This window comes from Ambystoma mexicanum, chromosome 12 (genome assembly GCF_040938575.1).
Source record: "Ambystoma mexicanum isolate Mex_15411 chromosome 12, UKY_AmexF1_1, whole genome shotgun sequence".
Taxonomy (NCBI): Eukaryota; Metazoa; Chordata; class Amphibia; order Caudata; family Ambystomatidae; genus Ambystoma; species Ambystoma mexicanum.
This window is the reverse complement of record NC_090936.1, coordinates 1171875220-1171888637: the sequence shown is the minus strand read 5'-3', so window position 1 is coordinate 1171888637 and position 13418 is coordinate 1171875220. Positions and strand designations below refer to the sequence as shown.

At 46.1% G+C, this 13418-nt stretch overlaps 1 protein-coding gene across 1 annotated transcript in view; it reads left to right on the top strand.

Annotated features, from left to right (window-relative positions):
* NDUFA12 (NADH:ubiquinone oxidoreductase subunit A12) overlaps positions 1-918 on the top strand; it is a 182287-nt gene extending 181369 nt beyond the window's left edge. Inside the window, exon 4 of the mRNA XM_069629808.1 lies at positions 627-918. Within this exon, the coding sequence (XP_069485909.1) occupies positions 627-807 (181 nt within the window). The 3' untranslated portion in view covers positions 808-918. The remainder of the gene's footprint in view (positions 1-626) is intronic.
* Positions 919-13418: the final 12500 nt, after the last annotated feature.

Here is a 13418-nt window from a genome sequence, read left to right as displayed (position 1 = left end):
CTATAACACCTGTGATTGGTGTATTGACAAGCCCTCACCTTTGAGCAAAGACTCTGCTGCCACTGACCATTTAGAGAAATGTACCCCCATTGACTGCAAGATTGAATGGATGTAAACTAGACAGTGCATACTCCAATTAGTTTTTAATTAGCAGTGTTTCTGTTTGCTCCATGAGCAACTACACCTAAAACAGCAGAAGTTGAACTGAAAGAAACCATTCCTATCAGTGTGCAGTTTCTTTTTTTGAAAGGCTTCAGAGAAAACAAAGTTTTTCTCCATGGCTTGCAATTACATCCATGTAGATAAAAAGCAAAAGAAGCATTTTTGCACTGCCATCTGGTCTAAACCTGTGTGTAAATGTATGCATGAAAATAATACAGTGGCTGTATTTAAAAGATTTTAATGCATATAAAGGCCTGGTATGACCCTTATCGGGGGGCCTGGCTGTAGGAAAAATATGTTTTAATCTTGCAATGTTATGTTTTTTGAAGAAATCTTTTTTACATTTTCTTTTTTTTAAAACTGTTCCTTTGAAGCAAGTACTGTCCATAATATTAGTCATAGGCTAAAAGCCAGTGGCTATAAGATTTTGCTGACTAATATTTTTCATTTCTTCCTAACTGTAGGCACCGCTGGATACACTGCATTGCTGATGAGCCCCCAACAACCCACCCGCCAGTTCCTCGCAAATTTATTTGGGAAAACCACAAATTCAACCTGAGCTCCACTCCTGGACAGTATGTACCCTACTCCACTACACGCAAGAAGATACACGAATGGGTCCCACCGCAGACGTCTACCAAGTAACGCTGAGAGGCGGTGTAACCCTAAAAGCACACGTTGACCAGGATGGCAATCGACTTGTAAATGAAACATCCCAATTCTCAGTGGAAATAAACCTAAAATACTTTCAGAAAACACGTTTGAAAAGCATTTTGTTTGGGTTTTGATGGGTAATAAATGTGGCATTGATGAGCTGGGTAATTGGATGGGTAATCTGACCTTGATTGGACGGGTAATACGTGTCGCCCTGTGTTATTGCCTGCTTGGAGTTTCCATGCCATGTTTTTCTGTTTACTGCACAGCAGTTGTTTATAGTAAGGAAAGCAACTAGTACCACAGGTATTTGGTGGGATAAATAGATTTAACTAGATGTAAATGTACAATAGCATGTTGTAGCAAGTCGCAGACAATTTCATTGATCATAGAAGAGAACGCTGCACGCCAGGTCAGGTTTCATTTTATGGAAGAAAGAGGTTACTGTGACTTACTCTTGCCTGGTTCCATTCCTAAATGTCAGATCGCACCCAAACAAGTTCCTTGTTCCCGTTTAAGTCGGAACCCACACCGGTTACATGCAACGTTCCCCAGGGATCTTCCCGATCGCCCATTTTCTTTAACATATATTTCTGACCTCTTGCGGATTTGATCATGCCTCATGGTTTATGGTTTTATACCTACGACGATGACGCCCAACTGTTTTTTTTTTTTTTTTGCCCTAAATGCCCCTGAATCTGATTGCGCCTGGCCAATTAAGATCATGCCTGGCTGATATTGGGGAGTGGATGTTGAAAAACTGACTGAGGTTAAATGCAGAAAAGACTGAGATCTTGACGGTCGGCCCCAGGCTGATAGTAACCTGTAGAACCCAGACTTTTGGCTTAATTTGTTGGCCCATTGTCCAAAGGCCTGTGCATCAGTCAAAAGCCTGGGCATTAAACTAGAATAGTCTGGTTCTAGAGAGGTACAGATTGCCTCGATAAGTAGTGCAGGCTTTCTAAAAGTCAATCTCCAAAGAGAAGTACTGTCTTTTATCCCCTTACCTCTTTGCTCTCAAGTGGTCACAGCTTCCATTATGGGATCACTCGATTATTGCAATCGGATCTACCTAGGACAGCCAGAGTTCTTATTGCATCGCTTCCAGACACTGCAGAACTCTGCAGCTCGTCTTGCCCTCAATCTGCTCCTTCAGCTTCACTGGCTTCTTGTCAAGCAGCGCAAGGAGTTTAAGATCCGTTGTATCGTCCACCGACCAACTCAGCATTTGGGCCCTCCTTTCCTCGAACAGACACACTCGATACTTTCCATCAAGAGCCCTGCACTGTGGTTCTTAGATCTTGTTTACTGTTTGTAGAATTCTCCGGGCCTGCAAGGGTGGGCCTTCTTTCTCAGTTCTGGCTCCAGAGCTATGGAACACTCTTCCTTCTCACCTCGACGTGCTGTCTGACCACCTCTCTATTCATAGAGCTTTAAAGACATTCCTCTTTGTTTAGGTTTGGTTAGGGGCTCCTTTTCTTACTAGTGGTTTGGGTGTGTAGGAGCACCCAGATGTCTTAGGGCCTTGGTTTCATGCTTTACAAATCGCCATACAATACAAGGTATATACCTAGGGGCCCCATTTGTAGGTGTTGGTAAGTGGGCAACAAATGGGCAGTAACACCAACCTAGTTAAATAATTATGCAAACACCTGGAGGAAATGGTGTTCATCATTGAAGAAGGGGATAGAGAAGTCATAGCTAAAAACTTAGTGGAAGGAAAAGTAGAAAGGATGGTAGATTCACGGGTGACGTACACAGTGCTTTTGAAAGGCATTTGGAAACTAACATTTAGAGAAATTGATATCTACCCATCAGCATACAGTGGGAAACGCATTGCGTCAGTTGGGTGGTTACCCACAGAACTGGGTTTCAAGGACAGATTTGCAAACAGCAAATTATGTGACGTACAAAGGCAGGACACCCCTACCCAACTGAACACCAAAAGAAACTGTGCTTGACGCTTGGTCCCAATTCAAAGCAAGTAGTCCCGGCATGCAAAGACAGACTGGAAACCAAGGGCGATGTCTTCAGAGAAGGTGTAGACTGTCTCAAAGGATTTTCACTTCGCACCAACAAGTTAAAGCCAAGGGCAATACCAGTGGTACATAAGGTACTCCACGTTCCCTTAACAATGCATGAAGAGGCCAAGACCGAACTGGAACATTGTGAAATGCATGGCATCATAGAGCCAGTTGAGGCAGTGGAATGGGTACCTGTTGATTTGCTTAGACGTTGGGTAGAGGTTTATTACACAATCCGCATCTGTACCAGAGATGTCCTTACATTTTTAGAAGAGGTTTTCAGAAAGGGAGCCTATCTTTCACACAATTTTCTGACCAAAAATCTGTACATTTCTGTGTGACAACGGAGTGAAGGACCACACCAGTTCTTTATACCACCTCCAAACCAATAGGATGGTGGAAAGGTAAAATCGAGTGATCAAGGAAAGTTTGCAGGGATCCTGATGGGGGAAGGACTTGGAAGCAAGCTGTTAAGGATGTGTAGCAGGTTTTCCCCTTTAGTCGGCCATGGGGGTGTTAATGTTAGTGATCCCAAGAGGATGGAACCCCATGTATGCTCCCATTTCTAAAAAGGGAAACCAAAGTGGTATGCAATCATAAAACTATTGAGGGTAGAACAAAAGCAAGGCAAGCTAGCAATAATGTAGCCTATGATCGACGCCACTCTTTTAGGAGCCCTGATGTGTGCATAAGCAACTGGGTAAAGATTGAGTTCTCTCCATCCTTATGTGAATGCTCATGATGCAATTCATGGTCCAAACCTGTCTGGTTATTGGAGGTTTTACAGGGGGCGATTAGGTCAAGGACGGTAGAGTATGGAACCCTGTGAGAGTCTACAAGTGTATGCGCCCTTTTAGTGTGACCCCCCTGATAATACCAGGGCTAGCCCCATGGAGAAACCAGAGGCAAAGGAGAGAAGTCCTTATGTTGGCTCTAGTGTACGACCCCAAAAAACCAGCAGTGTTCAGCCAAATCTCAAATGGGGTGCCAGGAGGAGCACTGTGAGGCCAAGCTACCCGAGACACTATGTAGAATAACGGACAGCCCCCCCTCTTTTCCTCACAGGTGTTCAAATGTCCAATATCTGTCTTGGATGATGACTAACCGGTTTCCTTTTAATTTGTATTGTTTTTCCATCCTCGCCTACCCTACAACTGAGATGTGTGGAATACCAGCGTTACTCATTTGGAATCTATGGTTTGTTACCTCGTGTGGAATCCATTACTGCACTAGTGGGTTGTCAGTTAAGATCAGTCATTTAATTGTTCGCGCGCTAGTGGAGTTTACAGATTACGCTAAAAATATCTACCACTAAATTGGTGTCTGGAGCAATTTAAGCTCTGTGAACCAACCTCCCTGTTTTGCTTCTCGTATTTGTTAATTTGCTTTTTGCGTAAGTAATCTGGACTCTGTGCAAATACTCAAAGGCATGACCCATTCTCTTTGAACCAGGAAGTTTCAACATGACCGCCCGGTGGTCCTGCACTCCAGCTACCTGCCCTGTGAATTTCTGCATTCCCACGCTGGTATTGTCGTGGTGCTGCATGTGTGCGAGAGGTTTGCTCCTGATTCTTTGGATGAAAAGCGAGCAGCTTTCCATCCATAGTGAGCAGCAAACCTCGAACAGGCACGCACCACCACATGAGTATCATATCTTCTTTGAGTGGTTTTATTGGCATGGGTTTCTGGTCCTCCTGACTGGGTATCGCTGAAGGGGGAACACTCCCTGCCGCCCACATAACGCATTCTATACTGTGTCACAACAGGTCCATTATCTTGGTAGGGTGGCTGTGGGGGCTGGGATGGGAGACTGGATGGGCTTTGGGTGTGTCACTCTATCCCACTTCCAGGGGTCATCTCACATAGCAGGCATCATCCCCTGTCCTACGGAGTTGCCAATTTCTCTCTATGACAGAGGTGACCTACACAATTTTTAAACCAATTTTAGGATTCCTATACTTGGGTTTGATTCATAAGCTGAAACTATATAGTGTGAAAGAGGTAAGCAATGCATTGCATGGAATCTAGACCACATGTCCCTTAAATATGGAAGTGCAGAGGAGACTAACTAGTCAGGTCTCAATCTTGGAAGAATTCTCTAATTGTTGTCTACACTGCCGTTGCACCCCTAAATAGCCAGGTCTTTTCAGGCAGTGATAGACAATCCCAAACCATGTCATCTGCCAATGGAAAGATTTACAATGATGTTGGGATTTCCTGTTTAAGGACCATGTTCAGTCTCCACCATCCTATTCTGAAAGAGAATTGCTTTGTGTGACTGCGCCCCCTACCTGGCACTAGGGACCATCAGGAGAGTGGGCCGGGGAATTGGGCGCCTCTCTGAGACACTGGGTGATAGGCTGGGGCAGCATGGGTAGGATCCCCTGGATGCATTCCTTTGGTCCTAGCCACTTGGCAGGGGTCAGTCACACTAACTGCAGCACAGCGGCCAGAGTCCCCAATAGTGGAGTCTGCAGCAGTTAATCAGGAGTTTTGCAGCTCTGTCTGTGAAGCCACAGCCTGGCCTCTTAGGTTTCTTTGAGTTCTAGTGACCGTACTCTATGCCCGGGAGTGTTAAGGGTCGCATGCCAACACAAAAGTGCCGCATATATAAATGATACAGATCACCATGGTAAATGCCACAATCTCTCGGATGAGTTATTTATTTAAATTTTTATTACGCGCCACATGCCCGCAGGCCTCAGAGCGCACAGAAAAACAGTGACAAGACGCACAAACAGAAAGCAGGCGGGAGCCATGGATGAGCTGAAAGCTAAAACCAGTTCTTCTGGGCCAAGGTTATCTCACGTTCGCCTGCTCCTATTCCTTTCAAAACCAACGCACACCCCGGGACTTTGCTGTTTCATAGTCTGCGAGACCCCCACTGGGGATCAGACCTTCCCATTCCACAGGACAGCTTCCCCAGGACACACAGATGCCCCTTTCCCTAAGTTGGGAACTCACAGCAATGGTAACACCCTACTAACTGAGCACATGTCCAACTATTGCAGGATACACTTTGGGCCTGGGCTTCAGCTGGTGATAATTCTCCAGGCTTCAACCCAGTCTGAGCAGCCACAGGGATCATGGAAGCAAGTGAAAGACATGCCAAAATGGCGCCTTAGACACATATCATTTTGGTCCAGTCCCAAGACTCAATCTGGCCCAGGCATGACCAAAAGCAAGCGCCAATCACAATTCCCTCACAGGTGTTGACTCACCATAAAAAGCTCTGAGGAGGAGGAGGAGGGGGGAGGACAGTATAAGTGCTAGTTGCTGTATATGAGTTGTTGGAGAATGCTGTAGACGCTGTTTGGAGGAAATGGATGTACAGCACAAAAGACTGATGGGCTGGAGGCTGTTGGAGGATCCAGTAGAAGTTTTTAGGAGAAGATGAGGAGGAAAGGGTAGTAGAGGAACGAATTGAAGATTTGGCATGGGGTAATAGCAGATGGTGAAGAAGGCCTGGAGCAGGTTGTACAGATCTATAGGAGATGGTAGTTTGGGACTGCCGTAAACCTCAGGAGTAAGTGGCAACTGTAGGAGGTCAAAAAGTATTGGAAGAGGTGGCAACTACTGGAGGTGGTGATGTGAAAGCCATTACGAGCAGTAAGACATGAGGAGGACAAGGCAGGTCAAGAAAGAGGGAGAGGGTACAAGACGCTGGAAGAGAGAATAGAGCAGGAGTATAGAGGAGCCTAGTAGAGAGAGGTTCCATGTATACATCTCTGCAGATGGAGAAGCTTGACTTCTATCTCCAGCCGGTGAAGCAGACACAGATGTACCTCAGTGCAGGACAACTGGAAAACCAATGCAGACCAGAGCATTTTGTGCTAGATAGTCTGGGATGCAGGAAATCCCACAACTAGTCAAGAATGAGATGAAACCACCCGAAGGACTAGCGGTCTGGGCACGCCAGGGTGAGAGACTTTACGCGATTACTCCTGGACCTTCCCTTTGGCTGTTTGACGTTTGAGTTGATCCTTTGTGTTCCGTAATAAAGATTCTAAACCTCATTCCTTGTTTGTGAGTCTGCCTGGCCTCCACGACCTATGTTACATTGCCACAACATGCGATCCTCTGTGCCAACCTGACGTACACCTCTCCAACCAAAAAGGTGGCTCCCACATGCCACTTTTATACATTCTTACCAGAGCACAATTAAACTTGTTTAGGATTTTGATCTGCGAAGAACTTACCCGCCAGGCCCGTGATGTCATTCAAATATTCTGGCAAAATTTGGACCATGTGTCGTCCTGTAATGCCTACAACCATTAACCCCAAGCTTCATGGCAGAAACTATTTAATAGCGTATATGGTATTCAAGCAGTGTGTGGTTTACCTTTCAGATGTAAGCAATTCAACAAACAACCATGGGCCTCATTGCAAGTATAGTGGGGTGGTAAAAGCGGCAGGATAATGGTAGCAATCCGGTTACTGGCCCCTTTAATGCTGCATTACCGCACTGCCGTACTATGAGATTTGGTGGCAAATTGGAGGATCTATCTTCAACTGAGGTGGATCCTTTAATTTACCCCCCAAAATCATTGGAAATACCATGGCTGAAAATGGCATAGGATTTTGGCAGTAATTTAGCAGATCAACCGCAAAACGTGTAATGACCCCCCCCCCATGCTGCGGCGCCGATCTTGAGAGGGGAGATTAGTCACTCTGGGTCAAAGCTGTCTGTATTCTGCATCTGTCCAGCCCCATAATCTATATCTGCTCCAAGAAGAGGAGCCAACTATCCGCACCCAATAATTCAGAGAAATATAGGCCAAAAGTGGTATGCAGCCAATCTGTTAATGGCCCTTTGCTGGTTATGTAGAACAGAAAACCTACTCTAGGTGTTTGAAACACTGAAGACCAGGTTTGTTGAGAGACTCGCCAGATCGGTCTCTTCATCTGGCAAGTATCATGGCTGAGGGTCCAACAGATGATTCAGGACTCAAGAAATGAGGTTTATGCAGATCTATTTCCACGAGGTAAATGGGCTCCAAGTTTGGGCTGGACAGATACATTAATGTAGGTTTGTCAAAGAAATCAAAATGGTGCAATTCCAGCTTGCTGGAGGACCATGGTCAATCGGTCCATCCCTCATTTCCCTGGCTTGCACTGCCTGGCAATGAAAGTCACTCACCCAATGGGGTTTCAAGTGTTGTTGGCACTTCCTTATTGACGAGGTTGAATCTTGCACTGTTGTTGTAGTACTCTTGATGTTGAGGATACTCTCCGAGGGGTCTGGCGTTGCCACACCAGGGAAGCACTTACCCAGATCTCATTTGGTCCAGGGAACACTTGGTGTGTTCCCCCGGGATACTGGTGCCTGATTGCACACAGGCTCCTACCCCCGCAACTCCCTTTTCCCTTTCCTGGTCTAACTCACTGTCTATAGTACTCTTTTTCTCTTTGTTGATGCACTGTATTGATTAGGCCCTCTGCCTCTCCTTGCCCATGGGTGAATAGGACTGGTTCTTCTCCCACCTGGTTCTTCTCCTTCGCTTTCTCTCCTTTCTCTTCACATGTTCTCGCTACTGTTTTTTTTGTTCGTCGTTCACTTTGCTCCCCTCTGCAGGTCTCCCCAGGCTGTATTACCCGCTCTCCACGTCTAGTCCACCACTCCGCACCTCTACTTGTCTCGTCAACCTTTCAGCCATGTCCTGGGCTTTTCCACCTCTCTCGGTCTTCACGTTCCTCTCCAGATATGTCCCATCTCTTACTCCTCCACTCTTATTCTCCCCATCGCTGCTGCTCCCTTGCCATCTTCCTTCTGCTTATTCAGCTCCCTAGGCCCTGATATCTCACGCTCTCTGCACCTTAAATCTGCCATTAGTGCGCCTTCCTTCCACAACACCCGGCTTCTGCTAAAGGAGGTTCTTGTACTCGCCCGACTGCCAAACTCTCCTCCGCTACTACATGAAGTCTGTCCTGTTCAGGGATTGGTTACCTGAAATTGTATTTGGTTTTCCCCGCTACCTCCTGTCGCTCCATGATGGTCATAGCAGATCTGCGGAGAGTGCTGTCAAAGGGGTCATCCGCCATCTTGCTTTCCATTCCTCTCTGGCATCCACTGCAGTGGTTTCGCTGTCTGTGGTAAGCAGCCCGCCACTGCAGCGTACTTCCTGAGCCGTACGTGGACTCCCACCAGCCCCGCTGCTCACAGAAGGGAGGGAGCTTTGGTTTTGTCTCATTTTAAATGGTATCCTTTTGTCTAAACGCATAAAATGACCTCGAATTATGTATATTTACTTATGGGTTAAGGGGTAAAAATGGGGTTGGTAGGGGTTTGGGGTAGGAGTGGGGAAAGGAGGCATGGGAGGGGAACCCCGCCAAATAAAACCAAATGAAAAAAATGAAGTAAAATTTCGAATAAGGTCTTTGAAGTAAATTACATCCAAATAATTTCTTTCAGCAAATTAACATGGAACCAGGTTTTAATACTCCCTGATGGGGGACAGTGGGACCCTGCAGCTTTTGCTACTCCAGAGTTCCCTATTGGCCAGTCCACCCCTCCCCATGGTGCAGAGGCCTAGTGGGAAATCTCCAGAGTTCCCTATTGGTCAGTCCACCCCTGCCGGTAGTGATTGTGCCTCTGTGCTTTAGATGCAGGTTCAGACTCCCGCCTTTTGGGGCCATGGTGTCCCTTGTGGTCCCTGGTGGACGACGAGGCTTCAGGCATATAGGAACTTTAAGCTGGTAGATGAATGACGAGCAAAAACCTACCGCCGTGGGACTTGGCAGTGGGGGGGTTTGTTGATGAGGCCCCGACCATGGGCACGGGATAACCTAGGGGTTGTTTCAAAGGTCCCCTCCCTCACAGGCTATTTCCCTGTTCTTTAGTCAATAAGCAATTTCTCTTTACTGATTTCCCCCCATCACTGGGGTCCATATCTCCCCAGTCTTGGGATTTCATAAACCTATGTAGGTATGTCCCGGGAGGATAGCTCAGCGGCAACGTGCTCGCCTTGGAAGCAGGACGACACGAAGCAACACAGGTTCTATCCCTGTGTCCACGCTTAGAAACCTCTGCGTATTTAAGCACGTTATAAATATGCAACTAAAACAAAAAAAGCAATTCAACAACAGAAAAATCCTGTAACAGCACATCGATGCCTGTGGGCTGGGCCGGCGCTTTAAAAATAAATAAATATGTATCATGCCCTGGCCTGGTGGCGGGCTGGCAAGCCTGGGGCCCCGCCCTTTTCCTCTTCTGGGCCCTACATCATTTAGCAGGTGGTGGCGCCTGGCCCTCATGGGCCTTCCAGACCTGTAACTCGGCCCTGAACATGTTACTTTGCTACACAAGATGGTATGGGTCCTTTCTCTGTTGGCTGATTGGTCGACTGTTAACCCAAGAAGTATGACTGCTAATCCGGATTCACTCACTTGACGCAAATGGCGTGATGCTGGGCAAATATAACTACTCCCTGTGGCCCCGTTTATGTATTTTAGCAAAACTGAAGGGTGATGGCTGTAAAGTTGAAATAAATCATAAGCTCTTTGCAACTCTCTAGGCCATTGATGTTCAGCTTGCCCTGCCATTAGGGGCAGGCCAGACTGAACTGTTAGGTCACATCCGTTCTACAAGAAACTCCAAGCAAGACTAGACATGTATTGGTCTCATTGGGCGCCGTCAGTGAGGCGGAGCTTGGGTCTATAGGCAAAGCCAGGTCGCGACACACGTATGGGCATCCATATGCCACTCTCCATGACTTTACCAAAACTGTGGCATGGTTCCAGAACCCATTGGCCCTAGAGACCTAGCAGTTTGTGCTTGCCTATCAATTCTGGAGTGGGATCAAGCCTAATTTGCATCTGGTTGTCCCGCTTCAATAATAGCATGGCAGGCTATAAAACAATGGTCTAGAGGGTTACCCAGAGCAATTCAATTGGTTATGATTGAGTCAAAATATTCTAGCCATCACCCTTCAGTTTTGCCTTGGTTAACTTATTTGACAAAATTCATAGTGCTTTGAAGCAGGCTAGACGCCAGTATTAAGTGCTGTATGCACATTCTGGACTTTGCCTCAAAGGCTGCAAGCAACGAGGAAGCCTACCTGCACCAGTTTCTTGTACGAGTGTGTGCGCCAATGTGAACATCTTGGTGTGCGTTTGTGCGCGCAGAAGCATGCATGTGTGTTTTGAATGGAGGGCACCATGAAGGTTATTTATAGTGACGTTCCGACATCTATTGTCTACATGGCATCTTAAAGTGTTTTACAGCAGCAATGCAGTCATATATTGTGGGCCCCATCATAAAAGTTCTATACAGTTGCAATATATTGTGGGTGCATCATCATAAAAGTGATGTGACAATGCTGATATATATTGTGGATGTAGCTTAATGAAAAAGGATTTACAGCGACAATGCTGGCATATATTGTGGGTGTACCTACATGAGAGTGATTTACAGTGTCAATACTGGCATGTACTGGTGAAACATCTGTGCTAATACAGTAGGCATGCCGTCCTATATTGTTTGGTTGACATCAAGTGATTTTCAGTGGCAATGCCAGCATATATTACGGGTGCAGCATCATAAAATGGTACACAATGGAAATGCTTCCATATATTGTGTGAGACATGAAAAAATGATTAACCGTAAGAATGCTGGTGCATATTGTGAATGCCAACATTAGGAACATGTTGTAAAATGTTCCCGTGTACAATGGTAACCTGATCTATTGGATTTTTTTTCCATGTGTTTCCCTAGAAAACTAATTGTCAATTGTAGAACCTTTGATGGCACAAATGCGCCGTAAAATGCACTATTCCGAACTGATGTTTAATAAATGGTCTCGAGGGAGAAACTGCCAACATTACTTGGAGCTCCTGCGCTGCACTTGATCGTTCATGCATTTGTATTTGTTTTATTTGTTTAGCGCAGCCAGGCCCGAGGGCAACCGGGCGCATGTCTTCAACATTAATTACAAGAATTACCTATAATCAGCCAAGTGGTTACAATCATGGCAGAATTACAGTTAACGTTACAAAAACATCATATGCAATGGAGCAGTATCGAGCGAGGCAGTAAATAGTCCCAGCGGTCATACTGAGGGTCAAGTTGTGCACATTTATTCATGTGTGGTAGCTAACCAGAGCTTGGCTTTGTGTTTGAATAAGTTAAAAGATGGTAGATTTCTGATGGTAAGTGGCAAGGTGTTCCAGAGTTTAGCCGCCTCGACTGGGAAGCTAACACCTCTGGCTGTTTGAAGCTTAAATCTGGGGATCGTGAGACCTTGAGTTTGGGCAGATCTTGGAGACCGCGTTGGAATGTACTGGGTGAAGCGGGAAGCTAGATAGAGGCCTGGTTGTTTACACATTTGTAGGTGAGGGCCAATGCTTTCAGGGAAATCCTTTGGGAGACTGAGAGCCAGTGACAGTTCTTCCTAGTTTCTGAGATGTGGGCTGATCTGGGGATGCTGAGGGCCGGTTAATGGCACTGTTTTGGGTGATCTGGAGTTTGTTGAGGTTGCGTTGATTGGTGCCATGGTATATAGAATTACAATAGTCCAATTTGGACATAACCAGTGTCCTGGCCTGGGTGATGCAATTTTGTGTGGCGAGGAAAGGTTGGCAGGCTGTGATCAGCTTGCAGGTGTAGGCCGAGGCGGCTACAACTGCATTGGTTTGTCGGGCAAGGGAGAGTGGAATTGAGGTAGATTCCTAAGGTTTTGGTATCTTTAGATACTTTGATGGGGTTGCTGTCAATATTGAAAGAGCTGAACAAAAGGTTTCAGTTTGTTGAGTCTTTGTTGTGTACCAAAGATGAGTAGCTCTGTATTATCATCATTAAGACACAACTCGTGTTGGGCCATCCAAGCTTGGATGACTTGGTAAATGTCATTCAGAGCTTTGTAGTCACCAGTAATGGGAATGAGTATCTCGGTGTCATCCGCATAGTTAGTGTAGGTGACGCCCAGATAGTCAAGCACATCAAACATAGGTTTGGTGAATACATTGTAAAGTGTAGGGGAGACACAGGACCCCTGAGGGACTCCACAGGGGACTGAGGCAGGATCGGCAGAGGAGGTAGGTGAAAATACTCTCATATGCCTATTGTCTAGGAATGACTCATCCAATTCGTGGCGTTGTCAGAGAAGTAGGCAGCAGATTTCAGATGCTGACAGAGAATTTGGTGATTGACCAGATCGAAGGCTGTGGATAAGTCCAGTAAGAGTAGGAGGACTAGTTTGCCGTTGTCTTTTAGATCCTTTAGAGTCTTAAGGTCTAAGAGAGCTGTTTCTGTCCCGTGCTTTGGTGTAAAACCAGATTGTGGGCAAATTCACAGGAGATGTTCGTGCCTCTCCTCTGTTAATATTCACTTGCCACTGATCTTAAATTACTTACAATGCTGGTGCCCACCTCTAGAGCCACCTCCCGCAGCATCAAAAGCTGTCCACACCACTGGACATAAAGAGAACCGCAGAAAAAGAAGGATGTTGGGAAGCAGCTGTAAATACAGGCTTACAGATGTTTAAGCTATGGCTGTACCTGTGGGCAAACGCGAGAACCTCAAGAGGGGGCTAGGGTCTATGAAAGCGCACAAGAATCTTAGTGTGCAGCTACACACTGAGA